Source organism: Rhineura floridana, chromosome 2 (genome assembly GCF_030035675.1).
Source record: "Rhineura floridana isolate rRhiFlo1 chromosome 2, rRhiFlo1.hap2, whole genome shotgun sequence".
NCBI classification, from domain to species: domain Eukaryota; kingdom Metazoa; phylum Chordata; class Lepidosauria; order Squamata; family Rhineuridae; genus Rhineura; species Rhineura floridana.
This window is the reverse complement of record NC_084481.1, coordinates 80,606,191-80,625,992: the sequence shown is the minus strand read 5'-3', so window position 1 is coordinate 80,625,992 and position 19,802 is coordinate 80,606,191. Positions and strand designations below refer to the sequence as shown.

At 45.7% G+C, this 19,802-nt stretch overlaps 1 protein-coding gene across 11 annotated transcripts in view; it reads right to left on the bottom strand.

Moving 5' to 3' along the window:
* Positions 1–19,802, bottom strand: part of MYLK (myosin light chain kinase) — a 323,824-nt gene that overhangs the window by 22,558 nt on the left and 281,464 nt on the right. For all 11 annotated transcript variants that reach the window (XM_061609072.1, XM_061609074.1, XM_061609073.1 and 8 more), the window contains 2 exons: positions 3,662–3,879; positions 1,691–1,814 (listed from right to left, as the gene is read on the bottom strand). In XM_061609072.1, the coding sequence (XP_061465056.1) occupies positions 1,691–1,814; positions 3,662–3,879 (342 nt within the window). The remainder of the gene's footprint in view (positions 1–1,690; positions 1,815–3,661; positions 3,880–19,802) is intronic.

Here is a 19,802-nt window from a genome sequence, read left to right as displayed (position 1 = left end):
TAATGATGGCACTCTTCCAAGGAGCTCAGTGGCATATATCCATGGATTTTCCTTCCCCACTATTCTCACAACTACCATGCTGCAAGGAAAATAAGGCTAAGAAAGAGTAACTGGCCCACACTCACCCAGTGGGCTTTGTAGCTGATCTGGGAATTTGAGGTCCAAAAAATGAGGACCTAAAGCTACAGCCTTATTAGCCTAATGGTTAATTTTGCTCTATGTCTGAGGCAGCCACCTCACTCTGCCTAATGGTAGAGCCAGCCCTGCTACATAGGAAGCATTCCAGGAGAGGCAGATACCCCATTTCATAGCACACTCTGCACTCACAACAAGAAGTCTACTGAAGAAATTATGCTGCCCATGCCAGTTATTGAAGTGCAGGGACCCACACAAGTTTAGAGTAGGTTGAAATATTCCACTTCTGAAATATGTAGACTAAAAGTAATCAGAGGCCACCCTTCATTACTAACATTAGAGCTGATTCATGTTGTGTCCATCTTAGTCTATCATATAAAGCAAAACATTTTAATGGATACACTCCAGGAATGGCCCACGCAAAACGTTTAGTGGGCTCAGGGTAATAATACCCCTTTCCTTCTAATTAGTGAGAAAAAATGATGCACAACACCTAATGCACATATTTGAACAACTGCACTGACATTCAACTCTGAATGTTTTTCTCCACTGCAAAAATCAAAGAGATTTCATATATCTGATCTTGCCTGTGAATGTGTCTCTAGATGACAATTGCCTCAGAATCCCTTATCCTTAGGATCTCAAATCTTTCTAATCATCAGCTTCAGCACTGGGAATGCTGTTTTTGTCCTCAAAAGCATATAAAGGTTCTGTTAATTGCACATTTGGATCTAGATGTAGTTTTCTGCAAATTCTGACCCACAAGCACTTTACAGAGTAGGATTACATGTGAATTGCCACTAAAAGCCTCTCACAAGATAGAGAGAGAGAGATGGTGTAAGACATTTTATGCATGAAGTGGTGCCCCCTCCCCCCAATTAGGGTCAACACTTAAAAAAGCCTGGCTGTGTCGTTCAGATACCAATTTCTACCCTCATCCATCTCCCCCACCCCATCCACTGCATGGGGCCACCTGAGGCAGGTCATCTCACCCTTTTACATGGCAGGATTGGCCCTAAATAGAAAAACAGACAGAAGGAAAGTATTATGTTTAGGCCTCTTCCTTCTGATATTAAAAAAAATCCAATTCTTTGACAGAAATAACTGGAAGTTCTATATTTGGCTAGATGAATCAGGAAAGGCACTCATCTAAATGAGAAAGGACAAAGTAATTTGGCTAATGGATTGCTAGTAATTTTTATTGACACAATATTTTTACAAAAATCTCACAGTGATCACGTGCAACTACTAATAGTTGTATTCTGGGAAGCAACTATGGGATTTGTTAATGAATATCTCTATGGAATAACAACAACAACAAGTAACTAGAATAAGGGAATACATAACATCCCCAGGTTCATAAATAGAGTATTAATATGGATTTGAAGAAAGAACAAGGGTTGGTAGGAGAAATAAACTAGAATCTAATAGCCCTGCAGGATATGTCTAGATCTTTGCAGCATATAGGCTCAAGGAATGCAAGTCGGAATAAAGGAGATCATTATTGGTGAGATCTAAGAAATGGTCAAGGTTTAGCTCAGTAGCAAGCACTTACAAGATGTAGCAGATGACTCCTATGCTCCACATGTCTGTAGCGTACCCAATAGGCTCATAGTTTATAACTTCTGGAGCCACAAACTCTGGTGTCCCAAAGAGGACCTTAAGAGAACCTGCATTTTCTGTGAAACAAATACATTTTTGTTAACAATGTATATGGAAAACCATGTCCTCTACCATTCAATTTCAGAAATACTTAAACTTGTCATGTATCATTCTAAGTAGCTTTTTTCATTGGAAGGGAAGTTAACTATGTCAGTGCTGATCCTTGAAGTGGGATGTGTAGGACTTGTTCATTTAAAATATATTTTTGGATTAGTATCTTAGTTTCTGTTTATTGCTGCTTTTATATCTGATTTTAATGCCTTTGTTATTTCTATTTTTATTGTTGTAAGTTGCTTTGAGGTACTTAGTGTGAAAATGGGATTATTATTATTATTATTGATAATAACAACAACAATAAGTAGTAGTAGTAGTTGTCATCATCATTGTAGTTTCTGATAAAAGTGGTGTTTGCCCTCCTCCAAGATGTTTGGAGGTATATTAGGTTGAGTGACCACAAAGACAATCTAATGAGCTATAAAGCTAAGCAGGGATTTGAACCTTGAATGACCATGTCCACACTCAACACACTGGTCTACACCATTTTGCTCCTCAATAGTTTTAGGTGGGGAATTGAAAAGGCAGTACAGTAGGGCCCCACTTCCCAGCGCTTCGCTTCCAGGCGTTCCGCTAATGCAGCGGCTTTCATTCCCTATTTTAAAGCCGATTTTGCGCTTTTGCGGCATTTTGGCGTCATTTTTGTGTGATGCGCCCCATTATACTCCATGGGGTTCCACTTTACGGTGGGGGTCCGGAACAGAACCTGCCGTATAAGCAGGGCCCACCTGTAGAAGAAAACTTCTTTCTAAATTGGCAGTGGGATTAGAACCCAGGTTTCCTACTATACAAATAATTTCCAGTCTACAGATGCAGAGTAAATGCACATATCTGCCAATACAAGGTCATGTGGCAGTGGAGCATGTGTGCATTTAGGGGCACTTATGTCTGTTCAAACACAACACAAATCAGTCTAAAATTGATCATGTGGCCCTTATGCCAAAAAGTAATCCAGTTTCTAAGAATGTTAAGAAGAGCATTGCTAGAACAGGCCAAGCACTTTACTTTCTCACAATGACCAGTCAGGGAAATTTCCCAAACAGGAAGGTTTTTACTTTAGGGTCTTGTGGATTGTGAAACAAAGCCTGACATTTATTTCCATTGAACTGTATTATTATGTGCATCAGTGTGCCCCATTTTTTTAGCCCAGGACTTGATGATTGATGTAAACTGGCTGATGAAAAGGGCATAGGCAAGAATTTCATTACCATTTGCATATGGCAAAACTACCAAAGTTTTTGGAAATGGGCCCTTTCTGTGCAGAACAAATCAATTTTTAAAAATACATATTTATAAATGCGTCAAGACGACATCCCACACAAGGAAAAAGCATCACACTCTCCACATACAAGCTTGAAACTTACCAAAAAAGGTCAGGAAAAATATCTTGCTACATCTTTAGTATTCCCTGGCAAAATAGGACAACTAATTATCTGCAGAAATTGACCGCAAAAGGATCACTAGTCTTAACTAATTTAAATGACATCGAAGCTTGGTAGCTTAGCTGTGCTGGATTATTTTTTATTTGATGCCAATACAAGGAAAAGGTACATAAAGCTTTAAAGTTGAAGAGCAAACACTCCTAGTCCTCTTTCAGTTATCATCCCTACGGAATGTAAGAGGAGGGCAGACAGAGAAAGTAGTCTGAAAGGATTAGGCCCAAGAAATTCTACCTTTAACAAGCCACAGTCAGAATCTGTGACTTGTGAAAAGGGATGCAGCAAAACAATAGAACTAGTGTGATGTAGTAGTGAGAGTCTTAAACCATAGTAATTCATAGATTTGTAAAATTGCTCAAGGAGAATTTTACCTAGTCTTCGTGCAAGTCCAAAGTCAATCAGCTTGATTCTTGTACCAGTCTTGTTGACACACATAATATTTTCTGGCTTCAAATCCAAATGAACAATGCCTTGCTTATGAATGTACTGCACACCTTCTGAGATTTGTTTCATGTATTTAATGCACTCCCTCTCTGTTAGTTCAAAATCCTCATCAATGATTCTCTCAAACAGCTCCCCTCCAGATACACTAAAACAAAATGCAAAAGAGAAGGATTTTAAATTAAAAGCACTGTTCGGTAAAATTCACTTTATATGAAGACAGTCTGGATGTGAATTATTCTGGAGGATGAAAATGGAGGCTATGAACAAACAGAATGCTTTAATGCACAAACACTCCACTGCCCCTAAACTCACACAGTCCTTCCCTCTACTCTCAACCACCACATTATCTATTCTTTATCACAAACACCAAGTAAGATATGAGGGAATCCACCTTTTCTCCCACTTTCTCTTTCTTCCCCTCTTTGCACCAGAGCAACTACAAAAAATGTAAGAATGGTGGTACAGGTACATCAGTGGAGCTTCCACAGGTTTCTGGGCCCTGATATTTGCTCGGACCAGCTGTTCTCTTGAAACAGCCATGATTTCCCCCCTCCTATTTCTCCCTCCCCCCCTTTGCTAATATTTCTCCAATTTCCTGAACCATTATTCAGTTATTCTTTATCAAAACATTTCACATAACTTCAACTATTTCGAGCAAATGAAAAACGTATCAAGCAAATTAAATCATTTTATACAAACATACACATGCTTTGTTTCCTTGACAGAAATTGGATTTTCCATAGGAAGTGGGCCATCACTGTGGGAAATAGTTCCACCTATCGTGCGAAGGCAAGAATGTTTTTGAAGTCAAGACTAGGGACGTCATGCCCCTCCCACTCCCCAGTTCATTCTTGCCTTCGTACGAACAAGATTGGAATTTCACGTAGCATTTAGCTAAGTCTCGTATTTGTTTCTCTTTTTCTCTTCAAAACCTTTTTGCTGTTTTTTGTGTCTAGCCTACTGAGGATCCCCTCAGAGACCGCGGCTGCGGCTCTCTTCCCCCTTTCCTCAGGGCTATTTAATTCCTTTTATTCCCTTGATTGGGGTGCTCTGAGACCGCGGCTGCGGCTCTCTTTATTTTTGCAGTTTCAAGCCCCCTCCCCCCCCCGTAGCCAGGGGGCTCCCTCAGTGACCGTGGCTGCGGTTCTTCTTCTTCTTCTTTTTTTTTTTAGATCGCTTTTGATCGCTTGTGAGGGAAGGGGAATCCCTCTCCCTCCCCCCCCTGATCGTTGCCGCGGCTGCGGCTGATCCGATCTCTGCAGGAGCTTGCAGCTGCGGCTCCCGCCGTTACTACCTTACCGCAGATCGCCCTCGCTACGTGGCTTAAATCCCACTGCGAAGGGCTTTACAGACCGCGACGGCGGCTCTCTCTGCGGCGGCTGCCGTGTTTTCCTCTACCTGCTCTTCCAGAGTTTCTTTTCCAACCGCTACTGCGGCTTTCGGCGAGTCCGTGCTGGCCAGCCCTTCCCCCAGTTCGCTTGCGACGGCCGCCATTGCTCCTTCTCCCTCAGCCCCGTTTTGATCGTTTTTTCCCGCCCGTTTTTTTTCCGGGCGCCATTTTTTGAAATTCAAAATTCCCGCCTTTTTTTGTTACCATCTATTTAGCTTCGGATACCTCCCCTGCAGGCTACCTATCTGTATGTTTGTGTATATGTGCTGCTGACAAACTTACACAAGGCTGATTTACACACATTTTTACTGTGGCTGTAATCATAGTGGCTGAATTGTATTATTAAGGCTGGAGCTCCAATCCTAGTGGGCTGGATTGTATTATCAAGGCTGGAGCTTTAATCCTAGTGGCTGGATTACATTATCAAGGCTGGAGTTTTAATCCTAGTGGCTGGATTACATTATCAAGGCTGGAGCTTTAATCCTAGTGGCTGGATTACATTATCAAGGCTGGAGCTTTAATATCAGTGGCTGACTTGTATTAAATCTGATTTACATTACATATCCTGCCCCCTATGGGGCCGTGAACAAGCCAAAAACCCAGCCCACAGCACTAATCTGAGTGTGCCAACTCTAAAACAGCCTATATTATATTAACGTGGATACCTCTGTGCATTCTGCCCCCTCTGTGGCAGTGCATTCGCCATCTGCCAGTGTATCCTACCCCCTCCGTGGTAGTACGCTGTGCCAGTTCGGGTCTTTACATTCTGCCCCCTCCGTGGCAGTGTACTGCACCCAGGTTCATATAAGATGGCAGAACAGCCAGGCATGTCACCATCAACACACATGGTGCCAGATCAGCCAGACATGCCACAATCAGCCAAGCCACAACATACTAACACGTCTAAGACCAGACATGCCAAAGCACTGGCTAAGACAAAACATCTTTCCAGCCATAGTAAACCAAAGCGTCCTCGTTATGTTTCTGTGCCAACAACCACCACAGCACAGACACACATAAGTGATATTTTCCATTCTCCTGCTACTGCCTCTGACGAGGAAGAGTTTGTTGGCTTTCCCCCTCACGGTTCGCCTAACGAACCTACCTCTGGCTTACCGCCTCAGACATCTGTTCCAACAGCCCACCAGGCACATACATCTCACACATCTGGTCTGCAGCTGTCTCCTGATTTCCTCTCCCAACTCCAAGCCATGCTGGCTTATTTCACACAAATGCAGTCACTACCACAGGTTCCTGCCATACCCCCACTCAACATGGACCAACGTGCGTTCCATGCTGCTCATCCTTCCTGCTCGCCAGATCCCTTCGATGTAGCCAGAGGCAGATGTACGGACCAAGCCTCGTATGCGGAGGAGTTAACTTTCACTGACCATGTTGAAGGAGACGACTGGAGCGACTATTCAGATCATGAGGAGGATACATCGTATCGCTTGTTCAATACCTCAGATTACCAACTGCTCGCACGTAGGGTACTTCATACCCTTGGTCTCCAGACTGCGCCCTCAACTTCGTCCGCTCCAACTCTCAAAGGGGCCAAGGTCCTCAAATCCCCTGCACCTACTGAACACTACATCCCGGTGCCGGACCCAATTGCCAAATTAGCTTCCGATAAATGGGCCCACCCGCTCAAAGCTCGACGCTTCAAGAACATGGCTGACAGACTTTACGCCCTAGCCCCAGACTTCGCCACCAAGTTAGAGGTCCCTGGCATAGATGAACCGATCGCTCGCCTCGTTTCACGATCTATCTTGCCCAGGGAAGGGGAATCCCACCTAAAAGATACTACTGAACGTCGAATAGACTTCGCCCTCCGCAAGAACCACGAGGCCACTGCCCTAGCCATGCGTGCCTCCGCCTCAGCCTCCATCTTCTCCAGAGCATCTATGATGTGGCTGGATGACCTTCTAGAGGATGATAACCCTGATCCTGTCGCCTTCAAAAGAGCACTATTGAAATTACGTAAGACAGCAGCTTTTGTGGCCGATGCCACTTTGGATGCCACCCAATTAGGGGCACGAGCCATGACGACTCAAATAGTCGCTCGTCGTACCCTCTGGCTTCGCCACTGGCAAGCTGATTCAGCGGCCAGATTGAACCTGTCCAAGGCCCCTTACTCCGGATCTCTACTCTTCGGCGAGGAAGCTCTAAAGGCAGTTCTGGTTGATCCAAAAGACGCCCATAAACCGGTTCTAGCCACAGTCAAGAACATCGACCACAGGCCCTTTAGGCGATTTCCCTCCTTTCGTTCTAACCAGCCTTTTTGAGGAACGCGGCCAGGAGGACGAGGCCGCGATTTCAGACCCTATGATTCCAACGCATTCAGGGCTTCCTGGAACCGACGCTTCCAGGGCAGAGGTCAGTACCAAGGGCGCAGGGGCAACTCATCGTCCTCATATAGGGGAGGTCCTCGCCTACACAAGTAGTATTAACGCCATCCCCATAGGTGGCAGATTACTTAATTTTGGAGATCGATGGCTGAGCCTCACTAAGGTCTCCTGGATCAGGGACCTCTTCACTTATGGCTATACCATAGAGTTCTGGGCAACCCCATCAGACAGATTCCACCCGTCTCCTTGCCCAAGGGCACCAGCCAGGCACAACATCATGCAGACAGCTATACATCACCTCTTGCACATAGCGGCAATAGAGCCAGTCCCCACAACTGAGAGATCGGAAGGGATGTACTCCCTCCTATTTGCTGTGCCAAAACGAGATTTATCTTGGAGGGCGGTATTGGATCTCAAGTTTGTCAACCGTTTTGTAACATACCGCAAGTTTAAAATGGAATCTCTCCATTCCATTACCGAGAGTCTGCATGAAGGAGACTTCCTGGCTTCTATCGACCTTAAGGAAGCGTATCTCCATGTACCCATTTGCATAGCCCACAGAAAGTTTCTTCGGTTTGCTTTTGGCCACCAACATTTTCAATATAGAGCGATGCCTTTTGGCCTCTCCTCTGCTCCAAGAGTATTTTCCAAGGTGCTACTCATCCTAGTGGCTTACCTTCGGACCCAAGGGGTTCATATCTACCCATATTTGGATGATCTGCTCATACGGGCCAAATCTGAAGAGCTGGCTCATCATCATTTAATGATCACCCTCAATGTTTTGCAGACCTACGGCTGGCTTGTCAACTTCGACAAAAGCCATCTCCAACCAACCCAACGCCTACTACATCTTGGGGCAATGTTGGACACCCTGCAGGCAATGGTCTTCCTGGCTCCAGATCGCATCACTGCCATCACAAGCATCGCAAGGTCCCTGATGCAACAAACATCCGCAGACGTCATGCTTCTTGCCAGAGCGCTCGGGATGTTTATCTCCACAATCCACATTGTGCCCTGGGCTCGGGCTCACACTCGGCCCCTTCAGTGGACTCTGTTGCCTTTTCAAAAAGACATTGCCAGCTCCAACCATCGCAAAGTTCGTTTGAGCCCCGCTCTGCGCCTCTCCTTCCGCTGGTGGACCAAGGTTCAACACCTCTCCAAGGGCACGTCGTTCAGAGAACCCCGCAGAACCGTCGTGACCACAGACGCCAGCCTCATAGGTTGGGGAGCCCACTGCAACTCCCAGTACGTTCAAGGGGTTTGGCCCAACGCAGAGCAATCTCGAAGCATCAACTGGCTGGAACTAAAGGCTGTCCACTTGGCTCTATGTCATTTTCAATCTCTGTTCCCTTTGCAGCATGTGCTCATTCGAACAGACAACACGTGTGTAAAATCACATTTGAACAGACAGGGGGGCACCAGGTCTCGTCCTCTGCAGGACTTAGCCTCCCTCATCTTTGTCTGGGCAGAACAACATCTACAATCCCTGAAAGCAGAGCACCTCAGAGGGATTTGGAATGTGACAGCAGACTGGCTCAGCAGACAACAGGTCTTCCCGGGAGAATGGAAACTTCATCCAGCCATTTTCCATCGTCTCCAGTGTCGGTTCGGCGCCCTCTCAGTCGACCTGTTTGCTTCCAGTCACAATTGCCAGCTTCCAAGGTACTTTGCTCGATACCTGGACTCAACAGCAGAAGCAGTGGATGCTCTGACAACACCGTGGCCAGACGGTCTATTGTACGCCTTTCCTCCCATACCATTGTTAGCCAAAACCTTGAGGAAGGCGCGAACCGAAAGGGCACAGCTGGTTCTGATAGCACCATTTTGGCCACGCCGACCGTGGTTCTCAGATCTTCTGGCAATGTCAATGATGGATCCTTGGACACTTCCAGTAACGCCAGACCTCCTATCCCAGGGCCCAGTACTGCACCAGGACCCTACTTGGCTCAATCTAACAGCGTGGCGTTTGAACGGAGACACTTGAGGTCAGCTGGACTGTCTGACGCTGTGATTGATATTATTTTGGCCTCGAGAAGACCATCTACCACTCGCATTTATCAACATACCTGGGTGGCTTTCTCCAAGTGGTGTCAGTCCCACCACCACGATCCATCCCAGGCCAATGTGCACCAGGTGCTCCAATTTCTCCATACTGGCTTTATGATGGGACTTCGACCCAAACTCTACGTCGACAGGCGTCTACTCTGTCATCCATTCTCTCAGTGTCCTCTCCTGGAGATCATATCTCCTCACATCCGTTCATCAAACGTTTTTTGAGGGGAGTCGCCCTACGCTCTCCGGCTGTTGTCCATCGGTTCCCCTCATGGAGTTTGCCGAAAGTTCTGCAGGCTTTGCAACGCCCTCCGTTTGAACCCATCAGGACTGTGCCCCTACGTATACTGTCCTTCAAGGTCCTGTTTCTGATCGCAATCACATCTGCCAGACGCGTTTCGGAGTTGGGCGCATTGTCTTCTGCTAGACACCTCTGCGTCTTCCATAAGGACTCTGTTGTGCTGAAGACTGACCCTTCCTTTCGTCCCAAGGTCGATTCAGTTTTTCATTGCAACCAGGACATTGTTTTGCCTTCCTTTTGCCCGAATCCTACCCATCCTCTCGAGAAGGCTTGGCATTCGTTGGATGTCCGGAGGGCTCTCAAGACCTACCTGTCTAGGACCCAAGAGATTCGACGAACGGAGTCTCTGTTTGTATCCTTTCATCCAGGGTCTATGGGACATAAAGTATCCAATCCTACCTTATCCCGTTGGTTAAGGGCATGCATTACCTTAGCATATGAGTCCCTGAAGCTGCCAGTTCCTGCTAGTATAACAGCTCATTCTACTAGGTCAGCTGCCACTTCGGCTGCTTTTGCTACTAATGCTCCTGTTGCCGATATTTGTAGGGCCGCAGTCTGGTCTTCCCCACACTCGTTTATAAGACATTATAAAATTGATCGTTATGCCTCTGCTGATGCTTCTTTTGGCAGACGAGTGTTGCAACAGGTTCTTAATGAGGATTAACATGTGGGTGGTCCCTCCCTATATGGGTTGCTTTGGTACATCCCACAGTGATGGCCCACTTCCTATGGAAAATGTACCATTGGTCTCACCTGAAAGGTGATTTTCATAGGAAGGGGCCATCACGACCCTCCCAGTTGGAGGATGACTAGCGATTTTATCAATGGGTTACATGTTATTGTTTCCATATTATATTTAAATGTAAGAGTGAAGTCAAGACTTTTAGTTCTGTTATGTTATGAAGTTATGTTAGAGTCATGTTGTTATGCATGTGACTATTATGTTATTTTCCTGGCAGGCCTGTTGGCCTTGTTCTTGTATTTTTAGATATCTCTTTTAGACTCGCTACGAATGAACTGGAGAGTGGGAGGGGCATGACGTCCCTAGTCTTGACTTCAAAAACATTCTTGCCTTCGCACGATAGGTGGAACTATTTCCCACAGTGATGGCCCCTTCCTATGAAAATCACCTTTCAGGTGAGACCAATGGTACATTCTACATAGAACTGGGTTTGTCATTTCCTTTTTGACAAAATATGCTCATATATGACCATCCACATCAAATTACACTGTAAATTGGATATAATTTAAAAGAAATGTTAAACTCATTTCAGTAGATACATTGATTAGTAAATCAACTGAATTTGCATGAACTTGCATATAGGAAAACACAGTATTTCTAATGTATGAATCATATTGCCTTTGCTTTTAGATAACACACACACGCGTCACATCAAGCATCATCTTAGAAGAAGTATTCATTCCTATATGAGAGAGGGAGAAAGTGGGAAAATGCCTCTTAAGATGGTGCTTACCATCTGCAGTTTTTATAAGCACATACTAAAAATACATCGTTTATTTAGGGGGAAAAATCTACTGCCTGATTAATCACTGCACTTTTTTAGTTGATTAGGCCTTCTTAAATTGATTGATCCAGTCAATTAATTACATCCCTACTAGGGATGGAAAGAGCTGTCAGTTTTAGTCCTCTCCGTTTCTCATTTTTCCAATCTTAAATTCAGTTCTCCACATTTCTGCAGCAATTTGTTTATTAAAAAAAATATCCTCAGCATTCTAGTGTGAATTTTCCCTAAAAACATCTTTGTATGCGGCTTTGAATAATGTACAAATTTTTGCATGCAAATTCTCCTAATGCATTTTTGTATGTTATTCACTAGCATATTCATTTTTATGCACACTTTCCCCTAATATATGCACTTTTGGAAACAGTTTTGGTTGGAAAATGGCATTGCAAAATTCGGATAGGTGCAAGTTTTGAAGATGGCTGTGTTTCAGTTCTCACATTGTGTTGGAAAGTGCCAAAGTTTTCCACCATCTCTAATTTCAAGTTTCCCACTGTGGCAGGAGATAAGCTAGTCATGGCTTCTTTTGCCCTTTCCCTCCCAGCCAAGTTATCCACTCCCCTCCCCTGCTGCTGTGTGGAAACTGGGGGCCTGATCAATTACAGCAAGTAGGGCAGGGAGGAGACAACAAAGCTGGGGAGGAAAAGCTGTGGCTGCCTTACCCTCCTATCACATATAGAGGCTGAAAGGTATATGAATGTCCTCCAGCTTTGAAATCAGAGTCCATGAGAAGCTAATGTAACTGAACAGCTCATTATTATCTATAATCATGTACTTTATTTTAATTTCTTGTTGCGATGCTGTTGCGACGCGTGGGGGTCCTGCCTGTTTGGTGGGTCCTCCCTGCTTGTTGTCGCTTGTCGGCATCATCAGGGCTGCTTATGTTGCTGTCGCCTGTCCCGCCTACCGTGGGGGTCCTGCCTGCTCGCTGTCGTCTGCGGTCGTCGTCTCCTGTGTTGTCTTTGCTCTTGTGTTGCTCCTGCTGCTGGCTTTTCGATCCCTTCTGCTGCGGTCGGGCGGTGTTTGCCGCTTGCCGGGACGGCAGCTGGCTGCTGCCGGGTGGTTCGCTGTCGTTTTTGTCGCCGCGTTGGGCTTTGGCTGCTGCCACTGCTTGGCGCTGTGCTTGCGGCTTGTGCCCCGGGACGGATGCGGCCTTGCTCCTCCGCTGTTGCTGGCGTTTTCTGCGGCTGTGCTTGTGCTTTTCCATCGTGGCTGCTGCGGTTGCTGCTGTTTATTGGTGGCCTATGCTTTCTGCCAGAGCTTGGAAAAGTTACTTTTTTTGAACTACAACTCCCATCAGCCCCAGCCAGCATGGCCACTGGATTGGGCTGATGGGAGTTGTAGTTCAAAAAAGTAACTTTTCCAAGCTCTGCTTTCTGCCACCATTGTCATCTGACTGTCTCAAGAGAGATTTTGAAGCTGGCTTCTACGCGCACAGAGACTACGTTGGGGTGTTGATTTGGTTCGGGATGAATGGGTGGCTGGTTATTTGAATGTATGTGTGAGTGAGTGTGTATGTTTATATGTTTGTATGTATGGCTGTTTATTGACATCAGATTGTCCCAAGAGAGATCTTGAAGCCGGCTCCTACGCGCACAGTGTGTGGCATCACGTTGGTGTGCTGATTTGAGATGAATGGTGGCTGGCTATCTGAATGTATGGGTGAGTGAGTGTGTATGCTTATATGCTTGTATCTATGTTTAGTCATTCACATAATTGTTGTATATTTAAGTTTTTATTATGTGCTTCGGAGAGAGCTTTATCTACCAGGCAGGGAGACTTGAGGGGGCCCCAATCGCCGTAGTGACGGGCAAAGGAAGGTATGGCGTTGTGAGAAGGACATGCAAGGTAAGAGGAACGCGGTCCAGACATGTTGTGGCTGTGCCTTGTTCCGGTCCTTCCCACACCCGCAAGGTCGTTAGTAGTCCTCTCAGCCAACTCTCAGATCTCCAGTTGCTGCTCTTAAATGCCAGATCGGTATATAATAAAATCTCCCTTGTCCACGATCTGATTGTGGACGAAGCAGCCGATCTGGCATGTATAACCGAGACCTGGGTGGGCGAGCAGGGAGGAGTTGGCCTCTCTCAGCTCTGCCCACCGGGGTACTTGGTTCAGCATCATAGTAGATCTGAGGGTCGGGGAGGTGGAGTTGCTGTTGTCTATAAGAGTTCCATCTCACTCACCAAGCACCATGTTCATGCAACTACTGGCCTGGAGTGTTTGCACCTTATGTTGGGCCAGAGGGACAGGCTGGGAATCCTTTTGGTGTACCGCCCACCTTGCTGCCCAATGGCTTCCCTAACTGAGCTGGCGGAAGTGGTCTCGGATATATTGCTGAAATCCCCCAGACTGGCTGCATATGTGTTCCAGTCATGACAAAGAAGCAAAGTTTCTAGATATTCTAAATGACTATTCCCTAGATCAGTTGGTCATGGAACCGACCAGAGGGACGGCAACCCTGGACTTAATCCTCAGTGGGGACCGGGACCTGGTGCGAGATGTAAGTGTTGTTGAACCGATTGGGAGCAGTGACCACAGTGCTATTAAATTAAACATACATGTAACTGGCCAATTGCCAAGAAAATCCAACACGGTCACATTTGACTTCAAAAGAGGAAACTTCACAAAAATGAGGGGATTGGTAAAAAGAAAGCTGAAAAACAAAGTCCAGAGGGTCACATCACTCGAAAATGCTTGGAAGTTGTTTAAAAACACTATATTAGAAGCTCAACTGGAGTGCATACCGCAGATCAGAAAAGGTACCGCCAGGGCCAAGAAGATGCCAAGCATGGTTAACGAGCAAAGTCAAGGAAGCTCTTAGAGGCAAAAAGTCTTCCTTCAAAAAATGGAAGTCTTGTCCGAATGAAGAAAATAAAAAAGAACATAAACTCTGGCAAAAGAAATGCAAGAAGACAATAAGGGATGCTAAGAAAGATTTTGAGGAGCACATTGCTAAGAACATAAAAACCAACAACAAAAAATTCTATAAATACATTCAAAGCAGGAGACCATCTAGGGAGACAATTGGACCCTTGGATGATAAGGGAGTCAAAGGTGTACTAAAGAACGATAAGGAGATTGCAGAGAAGCTAAATGAATTCTTTGCATCTGTCTTCACAGTGGAAGATATAGGGCAGATCCCTGAACCTGAACTAACATTTGCAGGAAGGGATTCTGAGGAACTGAGACAAATAGTGGTAATGAGAGAGGAAGTTCTAAGCTTAATGGACAATATAAAAACTGACAAATCACCGGGCCCGGATGGCATCCACCCGAGAGTTCTCAAAGAACTCAAAGGTGAAATTGCTGATCTGCTAACTAAAATATGTAACTTGTCCCTTGGGTCCTCCTCCGTGCCCGAGGACTGGAAAGTGGCAAATGTAATGCCAATCTTCAAAAAGGGATCCAGAGGGGATCCTGGAAATTACAGGCCAGTTAGCTTAACTTCTGTCCCTGGAAAACTGGTAGAAAGTATGATTAAAGCTAGATTAACTAAGCACATAGAAGAACAAGCCTTGCTGAAGCAGAGCCAGCATGGCTTCTGCAAGGGAAAGTCCTGTCTCAGTAACCTATTAGAATTCTTTGAGAGTGTCAACAAGCATATAGATAGAGGTGATCCAGTGGACATAGTGTACTTAGACTTTCAAAAAGCGTTTGACAAGGTACCTCACCAAAGGCTTCTGAGGAAGATTAGCAGTCATGGAATAAGAGGAGAGGTCCTCTTGTGGATAAGGAATTGGTTAAGAAGCAGAAAGCAGAGAGTAGGAATAAACGGACAGTTCTCCCAATGGAGGGCTGTAGAAAGTGGAGTCCCTCAAGGATCGGTATTGGGACCTGTACTTTTCAACTTGTTCATTAATGACCTAGAATGAGGAGTGAGCAGTGAAGTGGCCAAGTTTGCTGACGACACTAAATTGTTCAGGGTTGTTAAAACAAAAAGGAATTGCGAAGAGCTCCAAAAAGAACTCTCCAAACTGAGTGAATGGGCGGAAAAATGGCAAATGCAATTCAATATAAACAAGTGTAAAATTATGCATATTGGAGCAAAAAATCTTAATTTCACATATACGCTCATGGGGTCTGAACTGGCGGTGACCGACCAGGAGAGAGACCTCGGGGTTGTAGTGGACAGCACGATGAAAATGTCGACCCAGTGTGCGGCAGCTGTGAAAAAGGCAAATTCCATGCTAGCGATAATTAGGAAAGGTATTGAAAATAAACAGCCGATATCATAATGCTGTTGTATAAATCTATGGTGCGGCCGCATTTGGAATACTGTGTACAGTTCTGGTCGCCTCATCTCAAAAAGGATATTATAGAGTTGGAAAAGGTTCAGAAGAGGGCAACCAGAATGATCAAGGGGATGGAGCGACTCCCTTACGAGGAAAGGTTGCAGCATTTGGGGCTTTTTAGTTTAGAGAAAAGGCGGGTCAGAGGAGACATGATAGAAGTGTATAAAATTATGCATGGCATTGAGAAAGTGGATAGAGAAAAGTTCTTCTCCCTCTCTCATAATACTAGAACTCGTGGACATTCAAAGAAGCTGAATGTTGGAAGATTCAGGACAGACAAAAGGAAGTACTTCTTTACTCAGCGCATAGTTAAACTATGGAATTTGCTCCCACAAGATGCAGTAATGGCCACCAGCTTGGACGGCTTTAAAAGAAGATTAGACAAATTCATGGAGGACAGGGCTATCAATGGCTACTAGCCATGATGGCTGTGCTCTGCCACCCTAGTCAGAGGCAGCATGCTTCTGAAAACCAGTTGCTGGAAGCCTCAGGAGGGGAGAGTGTTCTTGCACTCGGGTCCTGCTTGCGGGCTTCCCCCAGGCACCTGGTTGGCCACTGTGAGAACAGGATGCTGGACTAGATGGGCCATTGGCCTGATCCAGCAGGCTCTTCTTATGTTCTTATTAGTACTGGGGGATTTCAACATTCATGCCGAGACTACTTTGTCTGGCGCGGCTCAGGACTTCATGGCTTCCATGACAGCCATGGGGCTGTCTCAATATGTTAGTGGTCCAACACATGCTTCGGGGCACACTCTAGACCTTGTTTTTGCTACTGGACATGGGGATAGTGATCTGGATGTGGGGAGTCTCAAAACACTCCCTTTGTCATGGACAGATCACTGCTTGCTGAAGTTTAGACTTTCAATAACCTCTTCCCTCTGCAAGGGTGGGGGACCTATTAAATTGGTCCGCCCCCGGAGACTAATGGATCCTGAAGGTTTTCAAAGGGCTCTGGGGGATTTTCTGGCTGATAGGACTGGCGCTCCTGTTGAAGCCCTGGCCGCTCTGTGGAATACGGAGATGACCTGGACTGTTGACACGATCGCTCCTGCACGCCCTCTCCTGTGTAGAGCTCATACAGCTCCATGGTATACTCTGGAGCTGAGAGCGATGAAGCAAGATAGGAGGCGGCTTGAGCGGAAATGGAGGCAAACTCCCAACGGATGCAATTATGCGCTGGTTAGTGCTTCGACAAAGCTGTATGTAGGAGCGGTGAAGGCAGCTAAAAAACATCATTTTGCTGCCACTATAAAATCTTCTCTCTGTCGCCCAGCGGAGCTCTTTCGAGTTGTCCGGGGGCTTCTTCATGCAAACCCTCCGGACATGGTGGAATCATCGGAGACCCGCTGTAACCAGTTTGCCGATCACTTCCAGAATAAGATCTCATGCATCCGCCGGGACTTAGACTCGCAAGTTATAGCAGTTGATCCTAGTGAGGTGTCCAGAACACAGTCTTGTCATGTTTTGTTGGATGAGTTCCAGTTGGTTCAGCTCGAGGACGTGGACAAGGTGCTTGGACAGGTACGTGCAACCACTTCGGTACTGGATCCTTGCCCCTCTTGGCTAATAAAAACTAGCAGGGATGGAACAGGTAGCTGGGCCAAGGAAGTGATAAATGCCTCTTTACGAGAGGGAGTGGTCCCTAGCTGTCTGAAAGAGGCAGTGGTGAGACCACTTCTGAAAAAGCCTTCCTTGGACCCAGACAATCTTAACAGCTACAGGCCAGTCGCGAATGTTCCATTCCTGGGCAAGGTCTTAGAACGAGTGGTTGCTGGCCAGCTCCAGGCGCTATTGGATGAAACCGATTATCTAGATCCATTTCAATCGGGTTTTAGGCCTGGTTTTGGCACCGAGACAGCCTTGGTCGCCCTGTATGATGACCTATGTCGGGAGAGAGACAGAGGGAGTGTGACTCTGTTGATTCTCCTTGATCTCTCAGCGGCTTTTGATACCATCGACCATGGTATCCTTCTGGAGAGGCTCGGGGAGTTGGGAGTTGGAGGTACTGCTTGGCAGTGGTTCCGCTCCTACTTGGCGGGCCGTCTCCAGAAGGTAGTGCTCGGGGAACATTGCTCGACACCGTGGGTTCTCCAATATGGGGTCCCGCAGGGGTCAGTTCTGTCCCCCTTGCTTTTTAATATCTACATGAAGCCGTTGGGTGAGGTCATCAGGAGCTTTGGAGTGCGTTGTCATCAGTATGCTGATGACACGCAGCTCTACTTCTCCTTTTCATCTTCTTCAGGTGAGGCTGTTGATGTGCTGAACCGCTGCCTGGCCGCGATAATGGACTGGATGAGAGTTAACAAACTGAAGCTCAATCCAGATAAGACTGAGATGCTGTTGGTGGACGGGTTCTCTGATCGGATGGTGGATATATGCCCTGTCCTGGATGGGGTTACACTCCCCCTAAAGGAACGGGTTCGTAGTCTGGGAGTCCTCCTAGACTTCCCTTTCACTTGAGGCTGAAGTAGCCTCGGTGGCAAGGAATGCGTTCTACCAACTTCAGTTGGTAGCCCAGCTACGTCCCTATTTGAGTAAAGAGGACCTTACATCAGTGGTACATGCTCTGGTAACCTCGCGTTTGGATTACTGCAATGCGCTCTACGTAGGGCTACCTCTGAAGACAGTTCGGAAACTACAGCTAGTGCAAAACGCGGCAGCCAGACTGCTAACAAGAACAAAGCGGTCTGAGCATATAACACCTGTCCTGGCCCGCCTGCTGGCTGCCAATATGTTTCCGGGCTAGATTCAAAGTGTTGGTATTAACCTATAAAGCCTTATACGGTGCGGGACCACGTTACCTTGCGGAACGCCTCTTCCGATATGAACCCGCCCGTACACTACGTTCAGCTACGAAGGCCCTCCTCCGGATTCCAACCCATAGGGATGCCCGGAGGGTGATGACAAGATCTAGGGCCTTCTCGGTGGTGGCCCCCGACCTGTGGAATGGTCTCCCCGAGGAAGTGCGCCTGGCGCTGACGCTGCTTTCTTTTCGGCGCCAGGTTAAAACCTTTTTATTCTCCGAAGCATTTTAATCTAAATTGATTTAAATTTAAAATGTTACTGCATTGATTTAGATTGTTATTTTGTATCATATTGTGTTATTTATTGTATTTTTTATGCTTTGTATTTCTATGTTCACCGCCCAGAGAGCTATTGCTAGTCGGGCGGTATATAAATTTAATAAATAAATAAATAAATAAATAAATTCAGAAGGTAGAAGAAATTAATGTTGTGCAAAGCTGTATGCAGTCCAACAAATGTTGTACATTCCTCCTATTTTCCATTAGAGCTGCCAACTCCCAGTTCAGTGCTAAGTTGGACTGGTTTCTATATAATTCATATTACCCACTATCACCAACTTGGTCAAGGTTTAAATCTAACAATAAAACAACAGTCTTGCATTCAAGCATGAAGTTGTATAACAAGGATTCTAACTCTAAATCATGTTTTTTTTTATCTGTATTTTTAATGTACTCTGTACATGCGGCATTTTGCTTAACATTATCTTAACAGTTGCCCCAGTGATCAAGGCTGTGAAAGTATCACCCCGACTGCTACCACAACAATGGCATCACACTCAGCATAGTGGACAGGTGAAGTGAGGCAAGGCAGGACAGTACACTTTCCACAAGTCAGACACATACTTAGCACAGAGAAAACCTACGTGAGGAAACGTAAAGATCTTTGAGATTGCAAATGAATCATTATCAGGATAAAAAAGTCACAGAGTAAACATTCCATCTCTGGTCATTTGGAGCCTGCAAAACTAAACTGTACAGCATCGTTTCACGACACAAGGAATTGCTATAATCTTAATCGGACACATATTCAAGGACGTTCATATTTGTTTTGAACACAAGTCATCCCTTTCCTAAAACTTTGTTTTTTCTAAACCCGAACTTGAGAGGGAAAAAAATGATCACAAAGCAAGCTTCTTACTTTAACCATATTATTTAATTTCCCCTAAGTATTGTCTACAGTGTAGAGTGTGGATTAGCTGGGATATCATTTATCAGCAGTAATTATCTACTGCAGGGGTGGCTAACCTATAGTGCCTCAGATGTTGGACTTCAGCTCCCATCAACCCAGCCAGCATGGCCAATGGTCAGGGATAATGGGAGCTAAAGTCTAGCAACAGCAGGACGGCTACATGTTAG